Raw genomic sequence first — 26,076 nt, 5'->3', positions numbered from 1 at the left:
AAAGGAGGTTGGAGACGGGCTCCCGCAAAAATTCTGCATTTTCACTATTGCTTTAATTGTAGATGAGGATGACTTGCTGGCGGTCTCATTTTTGGTAGAAAATTGCCACACGCTTGTTGCCACCAAAAAGCCATTTATACTGATGTCAAAGCAACACATGTCGCAATGTTGGTGTGTATTGTCAAACAAATTCTGATGAATAAAGTTTCATAAGTTCATTGTTAGCACACAGTTATCTTTTTTTTTTACATTATTAGAAAAACGTTTAAGCGACAAAAAAATCGAGCTTCACTTCTAAAACTAGCGGCAGTTGGAATAGCTGGAGCTAGCAAAGCCACATATTTGTCATTTGTCGTCTGGCAATTCTTCGTGGCGCCCGAGCACGTTGGCACGCTTTCAACGTTGCCCGAGTCTATCCGAGTGTCGCGGAGGGGGCAAAAGCATGATGTGCGCATGTGCAATTACACTCTATCCACAAAAAAAAGAGAGATTTCATCAACAAATGGCCTCTTTTTCGTAGAACGAGAATACACACGCCTGTGTGTTGGCAAAGAGCGTGTGCCTTTCAGCATCAATACACGACTATTCAAGGGCATTTTTATTTCTCTGGTACGCCCCAAAAAAAATTATGGGTCAATGTGACCCCGTTAGGTCCTTAGACATTTGTTAATTTAACAGAAGGGAAAACGCTTAACTAGGGCCATTTTGAAGACTTTTAAATTGGTCAATTGATCCGCAAAGTGAGAAATTGATTTGTTTGTGAAGATAAAGAAAAAGTACACATTCTGTCCTTTTTATACTCAAGCGGAAATGAAACGCGTGTCCACGCTTTGTGTGTATAATTGGGAGTGAATTAAGGTGACGAAATGGGAATGAGTGTAACATTTTAATGTTTTATTGTCTTGCATTTTCTTGTTACAAAACATACTCAGTTGAATGTTTCTGTTGTCCGTCTTCCCTTCAGATTCATCAGCCAATCGATGGGGATTTCACGAGGAGCTCCGCCCACCTCCACCTGCGGCCTCCCCTTTAACCCCGCCCACTCCCTCCAGCCCTCCATACGCAAAATGACTCTGGAATGGTCTTCTATATGGATTTTCACCCCCTGTAATAGACAAAAACAAAAGTAAGGCGAGAGCGGGAGACGACCTCGATGACCAATAAGCCATAAACGCACGACACGACACGCACACACACGCTGACACACACACACACACGCAGACGCTCCATCCGTGCACATACCACACACATGCATGCATCAGACAAAGAAAGTTGCACAAACTTTGAATGTTAAGCACTCCTTTTTCTGTGAAAATTCAGCTGCTTGCCATTTTTATTTCGGGGATTTTCGGCAAATTGTGTGAAAGGTATTTTATTTTTCCTTTCGAAGAAAACCACCAGGCAGTGAGGAGGATGTTAGGAATGCCGCAGTGCCGTCCGAGTTAATTTTTTAGTAATTTTCTTGGATGTCCTTCAGTTGCATCCAGTAGAGATTGATTTTGAATACAGCCTTTTTAATTACAGCACTTTTTTGAGAGTTTTTGTTTGTCAGGTGTTCATCGAATATCTCTAAGCAGATAATTAGAGGAAGTTTGTCGTTTACTTTAAAAGTGAGTTTGAGTGGGACGTTTTTTCGGATCAGCACTTGTCCCCCCCCGCACCCCGAGGCGTGCATGCCCCCGCCCGCCATGCCTCCCCAGAGCACGGGCGCTGCTGACGCCATGCAGGCGGGATCACTTGTGGCCGGCGCTGAAGCCAAGAACTCCACGGACGAAGACAAGGGCGGCGACGCGGATGGATCGGCGGGGACGGGGGGCCGCCCTGGCAGCGGCGGCGGCGGTGGTGAGGAGTTGGCGAGCGAGGGGTCCATCGACGGCATCCCCTTGAAGAGATGGGTGATGCACGGCGCCGTCATGTTCGGCCGCGAGTTCTGCTACGCCATGGAGACGGCGCTTGTGACGCCCGTGCTGCTGCAAATCGGTGAGTGCTCCAACAGACAAAACATGCACTAAACAGATCCCGTCTCAAAACATGTTCAGGGTTTGTTTAAGTGAGGATAGAAAAATTCTGTCTGAAATAATTGACATTCCTGATTTGTCTGAATGTCAGTGACGTCACATGTTGCCTCAGGTCGATGCAGCATATTAAACTTGCTGCGGGTCAAATGGACCCACGATGGTTCGGATCATATTTAGTCAGTGAGAACCTAAGAATATTGTTGGTAAATTCCCTCACACTGTTCAAAGTCCCCGATTAGCACTTCAACTCATTTGCTCCCAAAAACGTATAAAATGTTCTATTTTAAATATTGCCATGGTCCCAAAAGCATATTTATACGTTTTTTTAATGCTAGAGTATACAGAAGGTTTTGATGCAGCCTCTGAACTGAAGAGAACGCTTAAAGCAATTGTAGGTGAGAACAGAGTATAAGAGCTCAACCAGGGCCCTGCTGCAAAAAGTCTCTTCCCCCCGTCCCAGTGTTTTCAACAGGTTTATGAATAATGATGAAACAGAAACGGATAGAAATTAACTGTTTTTCTGACGAAATAAGAGACTATAATATTTGTTTGGTAGGTTCCATTTTTTATAGTAATAAAACGCAATATTCTGTGGGACTTGCAAAATCAGTCAAAATCCAGTAAAGCAGCCAGGAGCAAAGGGGGTTGCTTCAGTGAAAATGGCTGGGAATGAATCTAAATGTCATCCAAAAAATTACCAGTTTAGTGTTTTCTTTTATGTAATAAATTCTTCACGAAACCACACCAAAACACTTTTCTTTTTTTTTTAACCTATAATGACAACCTTACGCGTCAGTCAGTGCAACAACAACAACAAAACTTCTCTTGGCTGACTAACACAGCATTGAACAATTGCTGGCAGCAGGTTTCCCGGTGACGAAAACTTGTTGGGGATTCTTGCAAGGTTCGAAAAAAAAATCATCACAAGGTCTCATTTAACCAGTCCGGTCTGTGATGATGATGATGATGATGATGATGATGATGATGATAATTCTGGCTTCTAGTGCGTCTGTGTGTGTGTAGTTTGCTTGAGGAGTCCATGTTGACACAACAAGAAAGTGTTTTCCACATTCAGATCCCTGTCGGAATCCAAATTGTTTTGTTAAAAACAATGACGTGGATCAATGTTGTCTGTCGATGGCTTTTTCTGGTTTCCAGACATCTGCAAGTGATCGAATTACTTGGACGTTTGTTGTGATCCAGTGCTCATTAAGAAGCCATTACTGTCAGACCACAACAACATCCACCAGTCTGAACATGCCACTTTTGTCACAACATGCAACAAAACCAGCGTGTTTGCGTGACTGGATTTGTTTGGAAACACTTTGAAATGATCTGGTTTTCTGCTCCGATTGGTCAAGACATGTTGTGTGATCTTTATTTAAGTCACAAGAATGGAAACCCGCTAATACTAGGGATGTTGGATACACAGTAAATTCTGTAGAGTCAATTTTAGAGTAGGCTAATATTTACACTTGGAAGAGAGTAAAATAAAGAATTGGGAAAAAAATTAAAATCACTCAAGGGTTGAGGAAAAACAACTCACGACCTTCAGCTTGGGAGCCTGCAACACTACCACCTGAGCTGTGCCCCTCCTACTGTTTGCTTATCTCCAAGAGACCAAAAACCTCTTTAGGAAGTCGATCGGCTGTCTCCCAAGCTGAAGAGTTGTGAGTTCCTTCCTCAATCCTTGAGTAACTTTTTTTTCTTTTTCAATTCTTTATTTACTCTCTTCCAATTGTAAAATATTACACTAAAACTGCGTCTATTCGGTCCCACTCCCATACGTTATCTCTGCACCTTATTCAAATCATTAGAGAAGAAACTTGGTGTACTGGCGATATAATTTAAATTTGCCATACTATAACTAAGCAACATGAAGAATTCTGAACTTTTTTTTTTTTTTAAGCTTTTTCCAAATTGGATTGAGAATTAAAATCTGTTCAACGACATTCCCTTTTCCAGGATGCAAAATACAATATACTCTTAAGGAAAATAACGGTGAGCTCAGCATAAACAAAACCCTCCCGAATGCCTTGCTATGTCGTCGACACGCTCCCAAATAAGTCTGGCTGGTGGGAAGCCAGTTGGCCTCCGAATGATCTCGTCATGTCAGTCGGAAGGATAATCTTCTCAGATGACCTTGCAGACGGAGCACCTAAGGGGGTGGGGGGGGGGCGGTTACGTAAATGACTTTCTCCATAGTCACCCAGCCACTGATCGCCTTAATCTGACCCATTTGCACGGCAGCCAATCAAAAAGGAAAAGGAAGCGAGACCCATGCGAATTGCACCCCCCCGCGGCGGGTTCCGAGGGCCTTTTGGCCGCAGTCGGCGTCTTTCACACCTCTGGCGCGACCCACAGTCTGCTGGGCTATTTAAAACCCCCCTCCTCCTATTTATAGCCCTTACATAATCTCTGCGCCAACTTTCTGTTCTTACTCTTCGCATTATTCACGTGCCCTTAAAGGGTTTTGGAGTGTGCCAAGCGTGGCGACATAGCAGCAACTCTGGCCACGTGACCAATGGGTGCCCACATAGCGGCCCGCGGGCCGGCAACAGTCAGCAGACAAAGTCATATCATCTGCATTTGGATGGCGACGCAGGTATGTGCTCACCATTAAATGTAGGATATGTGAGGACCAACCCTCACTCCGAGAGAAGCCAAGTTATCAAAAGCTAATTGCGCATTCTCTGGCAGTGAGAGCGCCACTGCCACCTACTGTAGTGGATGCACAATTACACTTGATTGGGGGGAAAAAAAGTGGCACAAAAACTAGTGTCAGCTAGCTCGTAGTTGAACTCAAGGATGACTGGTGTGGTTGTCCTAGCCGTTCCTCACACTTCGTTCCTCTCGTGCATCTTAACTCATTCACTGCCATTGACGGCTATAGACGTAAAAAAAATTATTTGAACTATTTCTATTAGTTTCACATTTTTTTCCCACTTTTTTAACAAGAGTATGAAAACCTAGGAAAAAAATGGTACATTTAGAACAGATATAAAATTTGTGATTAATCAATTAACTAGTGAAGTTATGTGATTAATTACAATTACAATGCCCCTAATTTAAAAAATAAAAGATTATTAAAAATTAGGGGCGCCAACGATTACAATTTTTAATTGTAATTAATCGCATGACTTCAGTAGTTAACTAATCACAAATTTTATATATTTTCTAAATGTACAATAAAAAAAAAAATTAAAATTATTGTTAGTAAAAATGGGAAACTAATAGAAATATTTCAAATGATATAATAACTAGCCCAAATTTGGCCTGAATGAAGCGTAATTCTAGGGCGCTGATAACGACCTCTCGTTCTGTCTAGGAACACGTCCAAATAAACAGTTCTCGTCTTCCGCTGTCACATCTGGTCGTTTTTTCATCAAACGGAGACTCATTTGTACACAAACACGCATGCATGAGTGCTTTCCACGCAAACAGGCCAGAGCGCGCGAGAACGTGTAATGGCTGGCCTTGGGGGTTTTTGTGCATTTTTAAAAAAGCATACAAACGCATCTGTTCTGTCTCACCAACGCTTGTTGGCATAAAGCGAGACGGCTAAAAGGATGCCTGGAAATCGACTTGAATGAATCGCTATGTTAGTCACGAGTGCGTCATTCACTTATATTTAAGAGCACTTTCCATGAGGGAGGGGGGAGCATAGTATCGGGAATGACCTCAGTTTTTAGATGTCAATGCTGTGCCCAGTCAAATTCATTAGTTTGTATTTGCTGATCCAAACAGAAGCACCAAAGCACGTAAATGTTCTCTTAAGGCTTAACTTATAACAAATAGTGACAAAGTATATATATTTTTTTTTTATCAACATTGTTTACATCTCTTACTCGTCATAAAGATGTGAAATGAATATGTAATTTGTATTTAATGTGTGAATACACCTGGCAAGTTTCATACCGAAAAACTGCTTTTGACAAATGTTCTTTGGGTTCTTTTGGGTCCATTTGAGCCACAGTATAATATCAACACATTTAGGAATGAATGTATCACCGTGTTGAAGATGGGAAGCAAATTAGCAAATTAGCGAACCGCCACAAATTCCTCGCGTGTTCTCGCATACTTAGCCAATAAATCTGATTCCGATGCCGACGAGTGCTCTCGCCGCCATTACATAAGATCCCCGGCCTCTAATTGGCTTTATTGACATCCTTAGCGGTGATGTGTGATGGTGGAAACTCCCCGTGCGACTGCCGACTGAGCGGCGTCTTGTTACTGGCGGATAAACAGCATTTGTTGTTGGGACCTTCTCTCCGTTTCACACTCACGCACACGGATGACGTCTTCACTGCGGGGAGCTCGACTGCAATGCTCTTAAGAAGCGCGCGCGCGCGCGCGTGTGTGTTTAAGTCCAGGGATCGTGTTTTTTTTTTAGTCGCGATTATCATCGAGGAGTTGCATAATTGAGTAAAAGGGGAAGTCGAGGTACCTGTTTGGAAATGTGTTCTAGGATGCCAGGACATGTGGGTATGAAGTATTTTTAACATGATGCTAGACCAGGGTTCAGCAACCTTTCCTTGAAAAAAGAGCCATTTTAGCCCAAATAAATCATCCAAAATGTGTCTGGAGCCGCAAAACATTTGAAGATTGTAAAAAAAAAAAAGGGTCCAAGGCTTATTTAGAACTGCACCACAACACAAAAATGTGCAGCATATATAGATAATTTTTCACAATTGTTTTCACATTTCTGACATTTTTGACTTTCCTGCCTTTTTGTAAATACATTTTCTGACATTTCTGGCAATTTTGTGAAAATTTAATGGTCATTTTGGGGGATTTTTTTCTTTTGTTTTTGGACACTTTATAGTTACCTTTTGAAGCTTTTTCTGCCTTAAAAAAATTCTTTAAATTTCTGAAATTTATGGACACATGGTAATTTTCAGGATTTCTTCTTTTTTATGGTTGCTTTTGAACATTTTCTTTCCTGCATTTTCATAAATCAATTTATTGACATTTTTGGCAATTTTGTGAACATTTTATGTTAATTCTAGGGATTTCTTTTTTATGGTTTTTGAACATTTTCTGCCTTTTTATTCAATTCTCTGCCATTTTTGGCAATTCCAAAGACATGTTGTGGTAATTGTCTGCTATTCTTCTTCCTTCTAGACATTTTATGGTTACTTTTTGGCTATTTTTAGGTAATTTAAAAAAAACGTATTTTTAATTTTCTTTTATCTAAATCTTTCATTCATTTATAGAATAGTTTGTCTAAAAAAAATAAAAACATGTCAAGATATTTTTTATTTTCTACATTTTTTTGGGGTGTTTTTTTTAAAGAGATCCACAGGGAACCACAGGAGAGGGATTAAAGAGCCACATGTGGCTCCAGAGCCGCAGGTTGCAGACCCCTGCTCTAACACACTTCAGAGACACAATTGTTTGTATATGCAATATGTAATCATTTTCAAAAGACATGTCCCTTACTATGTCCGCTTTAAGTCCATTGTGGCAGTGTACCTAAAAAAAAAAAAAAAAGCCCAACTTCTTGTGTATGTAGAACAAAACACGCCCCAAAGTATTGCCTGTGGTGAAACGGCAGCCATACAGTGAGCCTCATTCAGGCTCTTCTGATAACAAGCACTTGACTGTTGCCACTCGCTCTGCCACTTTGTTTGGCCTCCTCGTTTTGAAGTCACTTGAGCAACCTGAAAGAGCAAAAAAAAAGTCCACGTTTTTTTTTTTTTTTTTTTTTGGTGTGGTAAGCGTTGCAAAAACGAAAGAAAGAGGAAATAGTCAAAGGAGCACTTCGATGAGCGAAGAGCTGATGCTTGCTTTTGGTTCCCACCATCCATCACAGCTCAGGAACTCTCCGTTCTTCCTCATGCGTTATCCACCTCGTGACCTGGTTGCTGACCCTGATCCTTTCTCATGCTGCCCTCCCCCGTTCTCTCACTTTTCTTGTTTCTCTGGTGAAAAAAAGCTTCCTGCAAATTCTCTCAGTATTGTTTGGTTTTTGTGTGCGCGTGGGCACGTTTGTACCTACAAGCCAAGTGTGGGAACTGAGGCCCGTCATAGTTTGCTATGGGTTATGATTGTTATTATGCTATTATATTGCTGAGTGGGTGCGGGGGGGGGGGGGGGGGGGGGTGCTCGTTTGGCATCTGCTGTACACACATTGTTCACAGACGGTACACTGGTCCACAAAAATCCAGTGTAAGTGATGAAGCAAAATTAAGCCTATATAGTAATATTAGAAATTGAATAATATAATAATAACCATGATAATAATTTTTGGCTTTGAATGACAGAATTTCAGTGATTTTTTTTTTTTAATTAATAAAATAATCCAATCAATTCAAATATATGTTTTGTACGTTTGCGTGTTTATTTTCATTTTATTTCTAATAAATCAATTAACCAATCATTTAATTTAAAAAAATATATATTCTAAATCCTTTATTTAAATAATGACATTTGTTCTCATCTTTAAATTGTGTTATAATTGATTTAATTACAATTAATCATTATTTAATTAAATGTTACATACGTATATTAATTTTTTTTTGTTATTTATAGTATCAGCTAACTATAAAAGACATAATTGTTTGAAAACATTTATTGAAACAAAACAAAAAAATAAGAATTCCCATTTAAAAACGATAATTAAAGAATTATTAGATTTTTTAATTAATAACTAAAAAATAAATATACATGCAGAAATTTTCATTTGACTAGAAAATAATTTATTCTAATTTTTAAATTGTTTTATAAGTGTTTGTATTATAAATAACCAACCAATAATTTGATTAGTTAATTTCTGTGTTATTATATTATTGTCAAACATTATTTACAAAAATTTTCAATATACATAAATAGTTATTTGATTTACAAGAAACTGATTATTTCATGGAATAAAGGAATAAATACATACAGTACATACATTTTCATTTATATTCGGACCACATTAAAAGGCTGTAGCTTGTTAATTGGTGCTGTCGGAACGTGCTGCATCCGTGCGTGTTTGTGTGTGTCGGTGTGTGCGAGACAAAAGAAAGGAGGAGGGAAAGTTTTCCAAAGCGCACAACAGGAAGCGCGGCGTGAGTTACGTCGCCGTGTTCGCGGGAGCCAGGAAGCCGATGATGATGGAGTCTCCGTGGCGACGGGGTTCCCAAGATCTGGTCGCCGCGGCGACAGGGTTTAGCCCCGTTTATGACTTCTCTGTCTCGCCGTCGCCTGAGAAACATGACGTGTGGACACCGGCGCAGGAAGAGGGAGATGGTCTCGTGCATTCCGCCGTTGCTTTAGTTTGGATTGGATTGGACCGAGTGATCAGTGGGAGGTTCTGGGTTCGAGGCGTTCTTCCCACATTCTAATAACATGGATGTTGGTTTAATTGAAGTCAGGCGAGTTTTGAGTCACTGCAATCAAGCAATAATGCAGTGCACTTCTCTCATCTGCATTATTGATCTTCAGCCTTTTATCACTTGAAAAGCCTGCGAAACCTGAATGCTCAGTCGTGGCACACATTGTCAGTGAGGAATTGCATTAACAAAATGAACGTTAATCCATTTTTCATGCAGCCTCAACTACAGAAACCTTAACCGGTCTTGCACAATGTAAATAAACACAACTCGAAATAATCAGTCCATAAATTGGTTTCATTCAAATTTCCAACCTGGTTTCCTCCCATGTCTGCGTTGCAGGTCTTCCAGAGCAGTACAACAGCTTGACGTGGTTCCTCAGTCCCGTCCTCGGCCTTATATTCACCCCGCTGATCGGCTCCGCCAGCGACCGCTGTCCCCTGCGCTGGGGCCGCCGGAGGCCTTTCATCCTGGCCTTGTGCATCGGGACGCTGATCGGAGTGGCGCTCTTTCTGAACGGATCGCTCATAGGTGAGAGGATGGAAAGGCCACACGTCAATGTTACACTGCAGAGTGCGCCATTTTTACCGGGTCTCCGGGTCAGGGATGGCGAGTACCCAATAAAGTGTCTGGTGAGAATATGTACACAATAGGTGAAAATCTGATAAGAGATTGTATGAAATAAAAAAAAAAATTTAATGGTCCTTTTACTGCTACAGCTAGCATTAAAGACACTTCAATTTATTAAAATACACTTCTTAAAGTAGTCTTTGTCACTCCCAATTGAAATTTATTGTAAAACTGACACACAAAAGAATTAAACATTGTGTATTAAAAACACTCAAACATTCTACTGGACTATATAATTTGCAAGTCTGCTAGCTTGTTGCTAGCATACAGTATAATGTGAAACAGCCAGATTTAAACACACTTATTCAACTTAACTATACTTATTAAAATGCACTTCTTAAAATATTGTTTGTCAGTCCCTTTACTGTAAAACAGACGCGTAAAATAATTCAACATTGTATATTTAAACACTAAAATCTTCCACCATATAAGTCTGCTAGCTTTTTGCTAACATACAGTTTCATGTGAAACTAGCACCGATTTGACAGTAAAACCTTCAAAGAACTACTACTTTTAACACGCAAGGAGCAGAACCACAATCAGAGTAATACAATGAAAGATATTAAGAATTAAATATTGTATAATCACCCAATCTATAACTTTGAACTAAAGTACACTGGCAAAATGCTCATGTGTAATGACCCCCTTTTAGGCATATATTCTCTCCACTCTGTGGGAACAACAGACTTGCCTGTATACTGCAAAACCTTTCAAAACATACTGACGTAAAAATGTCATGTGATATTGACTGAAATAGTAGGTACACTGTATAATATGTAACAATAGAGTACAGTTTATCTACTGGCATCCCCTCATTCCCAAATATCACGACTGTACTTGCTCCGCTTGCGTGCTGTGCGCTTACAAAGCATGCACTTTGTCCCATGATGAAAATAACACTTTTTTTTTTATTATTATTTTTTTTCTCCCGTCAACCACTCTGCATCGCAGGCTCCGAGCTGGTGATTACATCACCATGAGGTCATTTCAAAGTTGTATGCTTACGCGTCCTAGTAATTGATTTGGTCGACGGGGGCACAGATATCGACCATCCTCGACATAGTTCCGGTCGGGATGCTGTTATCATTTGTTTTTTATTCTTTTCAGTAGACAATGCGATTTACAATGCATTAGTTTTATTTAATTACATTGGCTTCTGCAATAATGGGATTTTATTGAACGCGGCATTACATTAACAGTATTTTTTTTCGTAGTCCTGCCAAGTTCATGGTACAGATATAATGATATGATTGACGATGTATAGGAAGCATGAAGTTATTGAAACAAAACAAAAAAAAACGTTTAGGAAAAAAAAAAAATCAATAAAATAGATTACACATGTTTCTCGGACAATCGGAAATTTGACCCTCAATGGACCCTGGCCAATCGTTTGTGATCCCCCGTCTATTCAATTGTCGTTTCACATTCGTACTCCTGCTGGATGAAGTGTGTGCGTGTGTGTGTGTGTGTGTTGACATGGGAACACAGGAGCAAGCAGTTCACAAGAAACTACTTCCTGTTTGCTTCCCCCTTTCAACCAATGACGGTGCACTTCCTGTCTGGTGGATAGTGAGTAGTGCCACTCCATTGTAAACACGCACACACAAACTGCGTGATCTGACAAACAAACGCGTGCACATTTATAAACGCGCGACAAAGGTTTGCAATGTCATCCTGCGTTATTTTTATTCTCACGCACGCACACACACACAGATACACACACACACACTCATTCAAAGAGAGTGGTCACACACAAAGTCATGCACAATGTCACAATCATGCCTAAAAACGTACCGATCTTTGTGAAAAGATTCATTTTGGGGGTCGACAATACTCAGTCGGCCATTTTGGTTCAAAGCAGCCAATTTGGGGTAATTCCAGAACCCGTACTTTGATGAACTCTGATGAGCCCCAATTGGAAGACGTAATTGCTGGCAATCATTTTGTTATTTTGCTGACTGTTAATCATTTTGCGCATTAAAGACTGGGTCTGTTATATAATTTTTAAATTCTAAAGTCCCGCGTCTGCTGTTGTAGGGCTGTCTCTGGGCGACGTTCCGGGGAAACAGCCCATCGGAATTGTTCTCACGGTGCTGGGAGTGGTGGTGTTGGACTTCTGCGCCGACGCAACGGAGGGACCGATCCGAGCGTACCTTTTGGACGTGGCCGATGCGGAAGACCAGGACATGGCGCTCAATATCCATGCTGCCTCGGCAGGTAATGCCAATTAACGGCCGCTGCGCAAATCTGACTTTGGCGCATTCACTCGAACCAAAAAACGTACACTTTTGGTCAAGCAGATTACAGAGTAGTTGCATTAGAATATTTTCCAAGAGCAAGTACTGATACTTGGTAATGCCATCAAGTCTTGCAAGTCTAATGAAAATGTCTAATCAGATACTGTTGAGAAAAAAACACACACACAGTTTTCTTGAAAATTGCTGACATGACTGAGATTTTTGTCATCCAACTGCTTTGTTTTTTTGTTTTTTTTACACTCTTGCTAATGTACGGTAGGCGGTAGCTTATATCATAAGTTAAAAAATAAAACTGTCAGGACAACTGAAGCCATTCATTATCACATCATCGCTTCTCTTGACTCTGGATTTTTTTATTTTTAAAGGCACAGGTTTGTTTTTATTTTTTTAAAGGGATGCTTTACTAATTTTGCGATTTTCAGCAGTAAAAAGTTAATATTTTGTGAATTTGATTACATTATTTCATGTACAATTAACACCTTTTTAAAAAGGCATTTCGCCACGTGCAGTCGACCGAAAATGACATCACGTGTTGAGGGCAGAGGTAATAACCAATCACGGCTTACCTAGCATTTACAAGCTGCGCTGTGATTGGTTGACATGCGATGTCATGTGACAAAATGCCTTTTTGACGGGTGTTAATTGTACATGAAATGACGTTATCAAATTGATGATATGAAAATGATGATAACTATTTTACTGCTGACATTTGTAAAGTATCTCTTTAATGAGAAGCTTCTCCGCGTGATCTCCTGTAAGCCTGTTTTCACTTGTATCCAATGAGAAGTCATCACACAGCCTCAGCAATCAGCTCAAGGTTATCTTAGGTCATCGAAGCCGCCGGGCCCATACCCCCCCCCCCCCCCCCCTGAGGGCAATCGAAAAGTGATCAAAGTAATGAGTAAGCGATAAAAAGAAAGCATAACTGACTTAATGAGCCATTCACAGTTCCAATCTACAGGCCTGTGTGCGCTTCGACTTGCATGGCTTAACCTGTGAGATTTTATACGAGCGGCAGGATCGAGCAAGTTGCGCAGCGCGTCACCCCACAGGCCCGTCGGCACTGAGCGGGCGACGGGGCTCGAAAAACTCATTGCGCGGATGCCTCAACTGCATTTTTTTTTACGACGCGCTGCCAATGGAAGGCGAAAAAGCTGCGGCGCAATGGGCACGGCGCCAACGATTTGGTCATTAAAATGTGCCCCGTTTTGTGTTTGCGCAGGCCTCGGCGGCGCCGTGGGCTACGCACTGGGCGGCCTCGACTGGACGCACACCTTCCTGGGAGCCATCTTCAAGTCTCAGGAGCAAATCCTGTTCTTCTTCGCCTCCATCCTCTTCTCTGCGTCTGTGGTGCTGCATCTGCTCAGCATTGACGAGCAGCCCTACATCCGTCGACATGACCGGCTGGACCCGGTACTTTTTGTGTATTTCTTTTTTTCTTTTTTTGTTGCCGTGTGCAAAAATCTAACGCAGAGTTTGCGCAGGAGAGTCCGGTTCCTAGCCAGCCGCATTCTTCAGCCAACGGCCGCGCCGGACTTCTCACGCCGAGGCTGGAGATGATCGGAGAGGACGAAACGATGGACAGCTTCGACCTTTACGACGCCTACAGGGACGATCTGTCCGATCCCGGGGACATGGAGATGGACTACTTGGAGGTGGAGCTTGTGAGGAGTAAGTTGACCTCTGTTATGTCTTTCGTGTGCTTTTGTTTCTTTCTTCTGCCAGCTGTTCCTACAAAGCTTCCAAAATCTCATCCTGTCCCCGCTGTCATCGCAGGTAAAAGCGACAGCGTCCTCGCCATGATGGACGCCACCTTGGACCACATAGACCACGACGCCTTGTTCCTGTGCCACATCGAGCCGTCCATCTTCGCCGACCGCCTCTCGCCCTATCAAGGCTCCCCGCCCGCCACCGCGCACATCCTGCACGCCAACCGTAGCATGCGGCGCAGCAGCACCGCGGGGAGTCAGGATCTGCTGCGCCCCCGGAGCGGCAGCCACCCCCCAAAGCAGGATGGCAGCCCCGCCAAGATTTGCCGCCTGTCGGCGTTCTTGCAGGAGATGGAGAACGACGAGGGCCAGGAGGCGTTGCTCAACAACCAGCTGAACGAGCAGCGCACCCTGAACGGACGGCTGTTGGCGTGCGTCGACGCCACAAACGCAGCCAACGGGTTGAGCGCCAAAGGGCGGGCGCATCGGGCCGGAATGATCAAAGGTGCTTGTGCTAATGCTAATGCTAACATGCTGCCATCCATTTTCTATAGCGCATTTGAAGCTGATGGGCGGCGAGCAGGGTACGTTCACATTTTGCTTTGCGGCGCAGTTTTGAAGTTAAAGCCGCTCTGCTCGCAAGTGTTTGCAAAATTCGAGCAGCCCCGGACCAACATGCCCGACTGTCGTCGAAACACAGATGTCTTTGTACTCCTGCCGTGGCTGCTGCCACACACTCTTGACACCATCGAAGCCAAAATAGTTTATCTCGGTCTTGTCACACCACAGGACAGTAATCCATAACCATCCTGAGTCTGCTTTTCTTCAGCAAACTGTTTGAAGGCTTGCTTGTGCGTTATTTTTAGTGACAGTCATGCAGACCAATTGGATGGCCTGGGATGTGCAACTTAAATGGGAAAGGGGGGGGGGGGGAGTAATTCGGACCACACACTTCCAAATCAGATGTATGACAAAATACGTGGCACGCTGCAAATAGCAAAAACTGGAGGGTGTATTTTTATTTATTTTTTCTAATGGGCCCAATTTGGACATTTTCCCCTATGGGTGTACTCACTTTTGTTGCCAAGAGTTTAGACATTAATAGCTGTGTTTTGAGTTAACATTTTTAATTTTCTTGCTATTGAATGAGAAACCGTGTTGAAACTTTTGACTTATAGTGTGTGTAAGTATTCTGAATTATATATATTCATGTTGATGTGTATATATACTGTATATTGTCGTGGTAATTAATTTTTTTTAATGTTTTTGGGATGAAACTGAATGCAGACATCCCAAAAACGTAAAAATAAAATAAAAATGGACATAAGTGTTTTTCACATAGCAGCGACAATATGTTTATTTCATTTCAGCTGCCAGTACCGGCGCCCCTATGCGGCTGTCACGCCACCACCACACCTTCTACCGTCAGCCATCTTGCACCTTTTCCTACTACGGCCGTGTGGGCAGCCACCGCTACCGCTACCAACGAGCCAACGCCGCCTTACTCATCAAGCCGTCGCGCAGCATGAACGACCTGTACGAGGTGGAGGTGCGACACAGGCGTCGGAGCCGCAAGCGCGACCGCCACCGCAGCGGCAACACCAACTCGTCCAACGGCGATGCCGAGAGCGAGGAGTGCGAGGTGAGTCCGCTCGGGGGGGGCCGACAATCCATCGCCATGACAACCAACGCCGCATTCTGTTCCTCTTGTCAGGTGGAGACCACCGTTCGACTGTTGTGGCTCTCCATGCTGAAGATGCCACCGGAGCTGCTGCGCCTGTGCGCCTGCCACATGCTCACCTGGTTCTCCATCATCGCCGAGGCCGTCTTCTTCACCGACTTCATGGGACAAGTCATTTACCACGGAGATCCCATTGTGAGCGCTTCACACTAGCATGCATGCTACACGAGCAACAATGGCGAATGACGACAAGATTTTACAATAACATTTTCCAGGATCAAATGCGACAATTGTTTCTGAAAATTTTATGTTTGTAAATACAGGCAGAGTATTTAATAGATGCACTCTAAAAACAAAATAGTTGGGTAAAAAATAACCCAACTATGGGTCAAGAAATGGGCATTTTAGTGTAAAACAACTCATAAGAATTGGTCAGATCCTTTACCTGGGTCAAAAAAAATTGGGTCATTTTGTGTAAAACAACCCAGAAAGTTGGGTCAAATTGACCCATGAAGTGGATCGGTCCATTTTTAATCCATAATTGGGTGACTGTTTTGACCCAACTGTTTTTGTGTGTTTGAGTGTGGGGTTCAAAAACGTTTTTATTTAATGGAATTAATCAACTGTAATTTCGTTGGGATTGAGTTATTGTAAAATATTAAAATATATAATTGGATTTAATTTTAGAATTTTTAAAAATTTAAATGTGAATTTAATGTTAATTATGTTTGTATTAGTTATTTTATCTTTTTTTTGTTTGAGTTCACGTAAAATATTAAAATATATAAATGCATTTAATTTTGAATTTAAAATCATTTTAGATTTTTTTTCAACATATTTTTTAATTGTAATGAGTTGAAATTGGTCAAAATCAAATTTGAATAAAAAAAGGATAAAAAATAACTAATACAAACAAATTTACATTAAATTTTAATGGAGGTGTAGTAGGCATTTATTATTATTATTATTACTTTTTTGTATTTATTTATTTAGTTGCCTTAATACAGGCTTCCCCATTCCTGGTCCTCGAGGGCCGGAGTCCTGCAGGTTTTCGATGTTTCCTTCGTCCAACGCACCTAATTCATATAATCAGCTCATTAGCAAGCTCTGCAGAAGGCTGATAACGATGACTGAGGGAGAAAGTGCTACTTTATATTTATGACTTCTCTGACATTAAAAAATAGATGAGTGTCTTTTTGTGGCGTTCCATCCATCCATTTTGTGTCACTGTGATTTTTGTGGTCTGAGACACTTTGACACTTCCCTCTATGTCCACAATGTAAATGAGTGGCGCTTGTGCAAAGACGCCCCCACTGGCTCATGAATGTGGTTTTAACTGTGCTACTTGCAGGCTCCTGTTAACTCCACCGATTTGACAAATTATCACAAAGGTGTTCAGATGGGATGTTGGGGTCTGGTAATATACGCCATGACCGCCGCTACATGCTCAGGTAACTGAAGTTTTTAATTATTATTATTTATTTTATTTTTATTTTTTTTTGCAAAATGTTTGTTCTTCCCATCCCTCCAGCTCTCCTTCAAAAGTACCTGGATAACTTTGACCTGAGCATCAAAATCATCTACATCTTGGGAACGCTTGGATTCTCTATAGGTACAAACATCATCAACATCTGAACATCGTAAGACAAGCCAATGGCATCATTTTATTTTTTTTTATTTTATTTTGACTCAGGAACTGCTATTATGGCCATATTCCCCAATGTGTATGTTGCCATGGTGATGATAAGCAGCATGGGCATCATCTCCATGAGTATCTCCTATTGTCCCTACGCCCTGCTGGGACAGTACCACGAAATGAAACAGGTAACAACAACTTGGATTATGTCACGAGAATGTAAGGGGTGTCGCACCTGTACAGGCAAAGTGGTTGTTTAAAAAAGCAAACGGATTTTTCACTGTCAAATAGTTATTCCATTGAAAAAATGATTCTCCCCACTCTATTGACATTTTATTTCTCAACCATTCTGACAAAAGAAAAAACAAAACAAATTGATGACAAGTTAGGAACCACTTACCAAATTTTTCCCAAATGTTTAATTATGCCACATTTTTCCTGACAAAATTATTAAATTATGTGGACATTGTACATTTACTCCTTCTTTCTACATTACTTTTTTCAATTTAAACCATTCTAACATTTAAAGACATATTTCCCCTTTTTGTTCAACTTCCAACTGTTGGACTCATTCAGGACATCCTGGTCATTTTGTCACGTTCCCAAATTTTCCACATCGATTGATGACCAATTAACTAACCTCCTTTCGTGTTTCTCAAACCATTACAATTTCAAGTCTCACGTTTCACATTTCAAATAATTTTGCAGCATTCGCACACAAATCCTACACAAATAGCGTTCACGAGTCATCTTGAACACGTGTGCCGTCGTCATCGTGTCTTGATTGCTAATGAATGATACATGTGTGAAAATGTATTTCGTTGCAGTACACCAGTCACAGTCCCGGTAGTTCCCGTAGAGGGTTTGGCATCGACTGCGCCATCTTGTCCTGCCAAGTGGGTCTTGTTTTACGCAACATCTGCATTCATATCAATACATTTATGACATGCTCTATTCTAAATTAGGTGTACATCAGCCAAATCCTGGTGGCCTCGGCTTTAGGTTCCGTCGTGGAAGCGGTCGGGAGCGTACGCGTCATTCCAGTGGTGGCCTCCGGGGGCTCTTTGTTGGGATTCCTCACCGCTTGCTTCCTCGTTATTTATCCCTCACATAGCGGGTAAGAAAATATATGAGCATAACACGCAAATGAATGCATCGTAACTAATAACGACGGCGTTTGATTGGCAGGGAGGCGGGATCGTCCAAAACGTCGGAAAAACAAGCGTTGACCCCGCTGGCCAATCCCAGTGAACGGGTGAAGGAAAAACCCAGCTTCTTGAAACTCGACGAGGCGGGCAAGGCCACCACCAGCGTCGCCGCCGCTTCCTGTCACATGGAGAATGAATCTGCACTGTGATTGGCCACAAGTAAAACAAGGTGCAGTCGTCATCATAATAATCCTTCCGCTCCGGGATTACTCCGTCCCAATTCCAATGTGAGTACTCGGCAGGTAAAAAAAAGAAAAGAAAAAAAAAAGGGGGGTGGTCTGCCTCTCAAGGAAACCTCAGGGGGATTGCTGCACGCACACACACGAACATTACTGACCACATCAAAGCTGCAGTCGTTGACAACAACAACAACAACACAAACATCGTTCTTCCTCACTGTGGACGCAAATGTTTTGTTCTGCTGAAGCTTTAAGACTCTTTACGAACTTTCATACTTGAAAACAAGAGCCCCGGACGGAGCCTGCTTGTGGGTCAAAAACAAAACAAATAATAAGAATGAGTATAATAAGAGAGCCCTAAAAAGTGACTGCAAAGGACGTCCAAATCGTGTCATTCCAGGACAACAGAAGAGAAACGTGGACAATGAGCACGGAGCTGACTCTATATGGGGGGGGGAAAAAATCCTTAATTGCCCCCCAGAGGGCAAATTCAGGAATAAAAGTGAAATTCCACAGTAGACAGCGCCTTCACACATAATGAAAAAATATATATATTTACATGACATCATACAGGGCATTATTATCCGAAATACTTCTTTGCATGACCTCTTGAGATCATCGGGCAAAATGCTGCATGTTGGCAGGCGAGAGAGTTTTTGCTCTCTTTTCTGCTTCTTCTTGTTAGCTTTTATGAAATGCGGGTGGCACGATAGCTCTTAATCATAACTAAATGCACATAAGTTGACCTATCAGCTTAAAAAAATAAAATAAAAAAGCAGTTCTTAATGAGCTCTGCTGAGATATTTAGAAAGGCATACATTGCTGGGATTCCAATGGGGGGAAAAATCCACAAAAATGGGGGGACAAAATATTGTCGCTGTAGAGAAACATCTGAAAATTGATTTTTTTTTTTTTTTTCATGAAATGAAATCTCAATTAATTACCCATAATTCTACGTATTAGTTATCGGGAATATTTTGGTGAGCTTTTAATATCCAAAAGTGCAGTTAATTAGAATTTTTGTTTTATCCGAAATGGAAAGATGTTTTTTTTTTAATGGTTTTCATTAGAAAAACACTAGACAGACTTTTTTTTTCGATTACAAATGCCAAAAAAAACCACCACAATTTGGAGATTTTATGTTTTTTTCTCTTTGCACCAATTGAAATGCAGTATGTAGTATGTACTTGCTTTTATTTGTTTTGTTTTGTTTGGGGTCAGGGGGGGGGGGGTCCGTGTGTGTAGTGTGTGAAGATTTTTCTAGTTTGAAAAAACCCCAAACATTTTTTGTCAGTTTTTATTCAGAGCGCAAAGTTTTGAATAAATATTTGAAAAAACTCAAGACATTAAAAAAAAATCTTCGACAACAAAAACTCATAATTGTTCTATATTATGTACATTATTTTTTAAATTAAAATTATTTTCATCTGATGCAAATTTTAAAAAATATAGAAGTGCTTGCTTTTTTTTTTTAATTGTTGTGTAGAAAATGCTCCAAAGCTGGTTAATTTTATTTTTAAATCTGACATCTGTTATACAATGGACAGTTTTTTAAATCAGAAAAACAGTTTCTTTTATTTATTTATTTTTAACCAAGAACAAGAACAGAATGTTAGAGATGCGTTCATGCTTTTAAAAACACAAATTTGGTTTCTGATGCACATATTTTATCAGAAAAAAAACACTTTTTTGGGGGGGTGGTGGTGGGGGATATGAATGTTTGTTTGTTTTTTACAGCGACAATATGAAATTTTTTAGTGAAAATATGGAAACCTTTTTGTGGACGACAATGTGTTACATGGGAGTTTGAAAACACTTACGAACTGATGCACTTAACCGTTGACGTTTTCGGACGGACGCAGTTTTTCTGATTAGCGTGTTAGCTTAGCACGCAGGTGGGTGGGATCAATCGTCTTTCAACGTAAAAATCCTGGATTTACCAGTACACGAGGTCGAAGAGAGCAAAATGCCAGGTTTCCTTCGACCAGTGAACGCAACTTGGCAGCCCGAATGGCGTTGCGTGTGCCGGATTCGAAAACAAATGTGCTTACGGGATGCGTGCAAATAAAGTGAACTTCTCCGAATGCTTATTTCCGAATGTCTCCACAGTCCACAATGCTGGACGAATAAACTTGAACTTAAGAAGTGTTAAGTGACATGGTTTTGCGTTTTGACCAATCACGGGAGAGGAAAGCGGGGCCAGGAAATGGCGGAAATGTTTTTTGGGTGCATTAGAAATCTAACATTTTTCAAAGTTTTCTGCAAGGAGCGTCATTTTGCTCTTGCTGTGGTACTTTAAAAAAATTGTTGGCGAAAATGAACCAGCGCGTGTTTCATTTCAAAGCTTTTTTGTAATCATTAGGGGCAATAAAATATTAGCAATTAAAATAAACGGGACGGATGTCCGCCTAAGCTGAAATATTTTCAATATTAAATAATACTGTAATACTATTTTTTATGTTTTGTGTAAATATCCTGAATAACAAAAAAATATATATTGGAGGAGGTGTGGTATAATATATTTTTAGCAGGTTAGAGGTTTTTATGTGACATGCATGAGCACAACACCAAAGTTTTGTTTTTTAAATTGACATCCTCATGTCTGTTTTTGTACAAATGAGTAGAAGTGTCACACTGGAAAAAATAAAACACACAAATAAATGTTATGTTATTTTCACCCCCCCCCCCCCCCCCCAATACAAAAGATGTGAAATATTTACTATGTTGTAGTATTATACACCTTTTAAAATTGTTCAGAAACATTTTAGTTATAATACAACAAATGTATCCTCGGAATGTTTTCCTCTCCTGATCTGACAATTTTTTATAAAATTACGACGTCCTAATTTTGCATATTAAGTTTTATGAAATTGCAATTTTGTGCTATTACAACATTCTCTTTAAAAAAAAAACGTCAAAGCACGTTTATTTTTATTGGAATATTAAAATTCTCTAAAAATAAAAATCTAGAAATTTGCAGAAAATAATTGTCATAATAATTCGACTTTACTCTTGTTAACATTTTGTAATATTACGCCTTTTTCCAAGATTAAGACTTGATTCCTGAAATGTTACGTTATTCACATAATAATCCAACGTTCTTCTCGTATCGTAACACAAACGTTCAATTCCCTTCATTCCCACTTTACTTGGTTTATTTGTTGCTTTTCAGTGTGTCTCTTCTACTCGCCTTCATTTTATGGAAGCAAAACAATCGAAAGCGTCACAGCGGGTCAGCACGCGCTTTAAATAAAGTGCACGACTTCAGGAAAAGATTAAAAATATAAAGTTGTGGTTCTGGCCTGTTGCGTTTGGCGAACCGGCGACATGGCTCACCCCCGTCGTTACAAACTCGAGGGTCCCGCATATTTATTTCCTCGCCTTCCGCCATCGACTGGAATGTTACAATGTTACTCACTGTGCTCGCTCGGCATGCTGGGAGCTTGAGTTCTGCCTTTGGATTCCATCAGGTGTTTTTTTTTTTTTTTTTTTGTGTGTATTGGTAGTTAGTAGGTCACATGTTAAAGAATGTGACGCGATTTCTGGGGAAATCCTTTTTCTTTGGATTTTTTTTAGCGACGGGCGCTGGCCGACATTGCACAAATCTTTGCACATGAAAATGTAAAGGAAAAAAAAACAGCTGTGGATATTTATTATTGTTTAGCTGAGCTTCCCTTACATGTCATTTCTTCGTTGTATGTGAGCAGTTGTGAATACAGTGGATATAAAAAGTCTACACACCCCTGCTCAAGTGCCAGTTTTTTTGTGATATTAAAGAGGCCAAGATAAGTTATTTAAAAACTTGTTTTCGTCTATTTATATACAAAGTAAAAATAAACAACGGAGATGTGGTTGCACAAGTCTGCGCACCCTCTTATAAGTAGGATATGACTGATCACATCCAACCTCGTGACACCTGCCACCATTTAAAACGCCTCTGGTTCACCCGAAATACATTTCAGATGTTCTAGTAGGCTTTTTAAAAATATTTCTTTTGTCACATTTTTATAAAAACCTGGCATTTGAGCAGGAGCGTGCAGACTTTGAGGGTTTTTTTTTTTGGGGGGGGGGGGGGCGTTCTAGTCTTATTGTTGTTTTAGTTTTGTTTGGATTTGCCTTTTTTTTTCTCTTTATTTTAATTTTCCTTATCCAAATTTATTTTGTCGGAGGAGCCCCCCCCCCCCCCCCCTCACACACACACACACACACACACACACACACACACACACACACGACTGCGCCAACATCCAGCTCTCCATTCACCATGGAAATGACGCCTCCATCACATTTGTGGCTCCTTGTGGTGTCAAGAGGAGTAAGATGCCTATATATTTATATAGATATATACATATATGTAAGAAATGAAATGAAACTACTTAAAGAATGGGAAAGCAAGTGTTATATGCCTTGTCATGTAAACACAGTTTGTAAATATACTTCATTTTCCTGTTGTTTTTTTTTTGCTGCTATGAAAAAAGATGATTATTTTTGGTAGTGGTTTTGTTTTGTATGTAAAGACTAATATACAATATATATATGTTCATATGCATGTGTGTGTGTGTGTGTGTGTGTATATATATATATATATATATATGTGTATAAATTTATATATGAGTGTATGTGTACATATACACATATATACATTAATGTATGTTAATGTGTACATACATGCTTGAGCCTTCATATATGCAAACTAGGACTGTGGATGAACATACTGTATGGAACGCACCTTTATAAAAAAAAAAACTGTTGTGAGACAAACCAACAATGATTCTTTTGTTGTCTTTTTACATGCATTTACGTCTATATTTAATTTTAATCTGGATTAGGGTTTTTCTAACAATTTGCAACAAAAAATTCTCCAGGTTTTTGATTTGTATGGAAAGTGTAAGTTTTTCCATGACCTATTTTAAAATATTTTTTACATTAATTGATTTAAGTAATTGTATGTTTAAAAGTTTTATCCTCCCGTTACTTTAAAAAAATAAATAAAAAACATCAAATTACATTTCAGTTATATTAGAAACAATTCTAAAATTTGATTTTAGGATAAATTGATACGCCGTATGTCTTAATGCCATAAATTGTTAATTCTGTTGTGTTTTACCTTTTATTGTCTTATTAGATTTATTGATTTTTTGTTGACCTCCTAAAAAAGATTCCTCAGGCTGAATTTCTAGTCAAGTCGTTCGTTTGTCTAATTGACACGTTGGGTCACAGCTGAGGGTAAACTGCGAAGGTGGCGATACCACACGCGTTCTTCTTGTTGCGGATTATTCGAATGAAACCGTCCTCTCCCCACGCCGGCCCCCAACTGCAAACACAATTGTATTCCATTTTTAATTTTTTTTTAATGTTTCCTCTTTCGACCAGTGGTTCTAACACTCTTTTTTTTATTTTATTTTATTTTTTACGCCAAGGACCAAAATGGTGGGCCCATCAATAAAGTCTATTTAAATTCTCGCCACTAACATAATGTACAGTATGAATTGCACAACCGCATTTTTACCTGTTCTTGAGCAGCCAGAAATGTCGGCCATTGTCTGAGCCGTAACCCACCAGCAGGACCGCGTGATTGATCAACTTTGCGTTACAGTCGGGATCGTCGTAGATACCTGGCTGAGAAGATTCATTCATTATTGGATCATTCGTTTACGCCCACACTGACTAAACCTTCCTAATCTGACAGTCTCACCTCCCCTGTAGAGATGAAAAGATGGCAGCATGGCGTTGACAGCCACGGCGAGGGGTCCCACCTGGGCCACGGCGGCCTGCAGCGTCCCCTCGTCCCCCCATGGGAGCGCGCTAAAACTGGAGCAGTAGCCCGCCTTGCCCCTCGCGGAATAGCGACATTTCCCATTCTGGAAAGACACAACTGTCCATCAGTGAGGCTGGGCGGGCATACCTAATAAAGCGACTCAAGGTTCGACCTGGTGTTCGTAGGGGTACGACTTCTCAGAATCGACGCCTCGGTTGCGTATGATGTAGCGGTAGGCTTTCGTGATGTAACCTCCTTTGCAGCCGTGGTTGCCGTCCGCCGTGCTGCAGTCCACCAGGTTCTGCGGGCTGAGCGGCACCAGGACCCCGGTGCGCTTTTTCATCTGGCCCTCGAGGGCCCCCAGAGAGCTGAAGGCCCAACATGACCCACAAATGCCCTCGGAAAGGACAACTGACCATTGGTCACATAATACACAACAAACAACCAAACTTAACCCTTTTAAAATGCAGTTTAGCATTCATGAATTAGCCTATTCATGACAATTCGATGTTTTTGTGCCATAAAAAGTTTTAGTTTGGCGCCATCTAGTGGTGGTGTAAGGCTTAATGTAGGGTTTTTTGTATGTTTCTGCTTATCTCCCGATATAACTGCTAATATCCCGTGTCGTCTCTGTTACCGTAATTTGCTCCCTAAAATGAATTATGTTTGTAAATGTCAAAAGGTGAGTACTAGTATACATAGTTATTTAATTATGTATGGTGTTTAGGCTGGTAGCGTATGCTATTGATGAGGCTCAATTGACATACAGGTTCGTTTGCGCTGAATAATTAAATACTCTACTGGTCGTTCATATAACGAGTTCATAAGTACATAATGAAGTCGATGCTTTATTGGACTCCACATTTTAAGTACTTTGGCGCCATCTTGTGGCATTTATAGCTAGCTACAATTCCAATCGTCAGGTAGTATCGGTATGAATTCTGTCACTGCAAGTTGTACGTTTACAGGTAATTATAAATCCATCTTGTTGCCGTTTTCCTCTTGTATGTTGTTCATTGGGGAAAAAAATGTTAATTTGAACTTTGTTGCATCTGCTATGGCTTACTTGGTTCTGCACAGGACCGACCAGACCATGCGTGCGTGTATGTGTGCGGGCAGTCGTAAAGGAGCAAGACAGACACCTGCGCATAAAAAAAAAAAAATGCCAACACAGACAATTTTTTTTCAGCATGAAGGAAATATATTCTGATTTATGATAATGGGGTGGAGATAAATCTTATAGGGGAAGTCATGTAAAAAAAAAAAAAAAAAAATAACCTTGTTGTATGCACCCCCACTAATTACTGTCTTCTGATTAATACTGCTTTTGTAGAATATGAATTAAGCAGAAAAATCCAGCTGTTTTTATCCATCTCAGGCGGCCATTTTGCCATTTGCTGTCGACTGAAGATGATATCTCAAGGAGGCAAAATGGAGTGCACTCTTGATTCATTCTCAACCAGTGTTGTGGTCTAAAGAATACGGTTTATGCTGTATTGTTTACAACAATTACTCTAAAATGTTTTTTTTTATTTTTTATGGTGCGACCATTTAAGGGTGTACACTGCTTCTCAGCTGGGATGGATAAAAAATAGAACGAATCCAAAATGTCCACGTTTTTTAGCATTAACGACTTTGCCAATTTTGGGGGGCTATTTTCCAGTATTAGCTGAAAAACTC

General features: G+C 40.6%; 2 protein-coding genes across 6 annotated transcripts in view; one reads left to right on the top strand and one right to left on the bottom strand.

Annotated features, from left to right (window-relative positions):
• Positions 1–22,682, top strand: part of LOC147157586 (polyamine-transporter SLC45A4-like) — a 34,144-nt gene extending 11,462 nt beyond the window's left edge. For all 3 annotated transcript variants that reach the window (XM_086063101.1, XM_086063102.1, XM_086063103.1), the window contains 15 exons: positions 965–1,126; positions 1,643–1,980; positions 9,680–9,868; positions 12,005–12,184; positions 13,448–13,638; positions 13,710–13,896; positions 14,002–14,439; positions 15,305–15,576; positions 15,649–15,810; positions 16,967–17,066; positions 17,147–17,227; positions 17,309–17,439; positions 18,079–18,147; positions 18,217–18,368; positions 18,440–22,682. In XM_086063101.1, the coding sequence (XP_085919227.1) occupies positions 981–1,126; positions 1,643–1,980; positions 9,680–9,868; positions 12,005–12,184; positions 13,448–13,638; positions 13,710–13,896; positions 14,002–14,439; positions 15,305–15,576; positions 15,649–15,810; positions 16,967–17,066; positions 17,147–17,227; positions 17,309–17,439; positions 18,079–18,147; positions 18,217–18,368; positions 18,440–18,608 (2,805 nt within the window). In that variant the 5' untranslated portion in view covers positions 965–980 and the 3' untranslated portion in view covers positions 18,609–22,682. The remainder of the gene's footprint in view (positions 1–964; positions 1,127–1,642; positions 1,981–9,679; positions 9,869–12,004; positions 12,185–13,447; positions 13,639–13,709; positions 13,897–14,001; positions 14,440–15,304; positions 15,577–15,648; positions 15,811–16,966; positions 17,067–17,146; positions 17,228–17,308; positions 17,440–18,078; positions 18,148–18,216; positions 18,369–18,439) is intronic.
• A 308-nt stretch (positions 22,683–22,990) lies between these two features.
• The window catches only part of LOC147157585 (cathepsin S-like), a 3,199-nt gene continuing 113 nt past the window's right edge, over positions 22,991–26,076 (bottom strand). Inside the window, exons 2-6 of one of the 3 annotated variants that reach the window (XM_086062260.1) lie at positions 25,463–25,538; positions 24,569–24,793; positions 24,334–24,499; positions 24,148–24,253; positions 22,991–23,952 (exon numbers count right to left, since the gene is read on the bottom strand). In XM_086062260.1, the coding sequence (XP_085918386.1) occupies positions 23,853–23,952; positions 24,148–24,253; positions 24,334–24,499; positions 24,569–24,739 (543 nt within the window). In that variant the 5' untranslated portion in view covers positions 24,740–24,793; positions 25,463–25,538 and the 3' untranslated portion in view covers positions 22,991–23,852. Of the gene's footprint in view, positions 23,953–24,147; positions 24,258–24,333; positions 24,500–24,568; positions 24,794–25,462; positions 25,779–26,076 lie in introns of those variants that run through there. The other 2 variants (XM_086062258.1, XM_086062259.1) reach the window with 2 other exon arrangements.

Source organism: Leptonotus elevatus, chromosome 19 (assembly GCF_054856555.1).
Source record: "Leptonotus elevatus isolate MCC_2025b chromosome 19, RoL_Lele_1.0, whole genome shotgun sequence".
Lineage (NCBI taxonomy): Eukaryota > Metazoa > Chordata > Actinopteri > Syngnathiformes > Syngnathidae > Leptonotus > Leptonotus elevatus.
The sequence above is the reverse complement of the archived record's forward strand: the minus strand, read 5'-3'. Positions and strand labels throughout refer to the sequence as shown.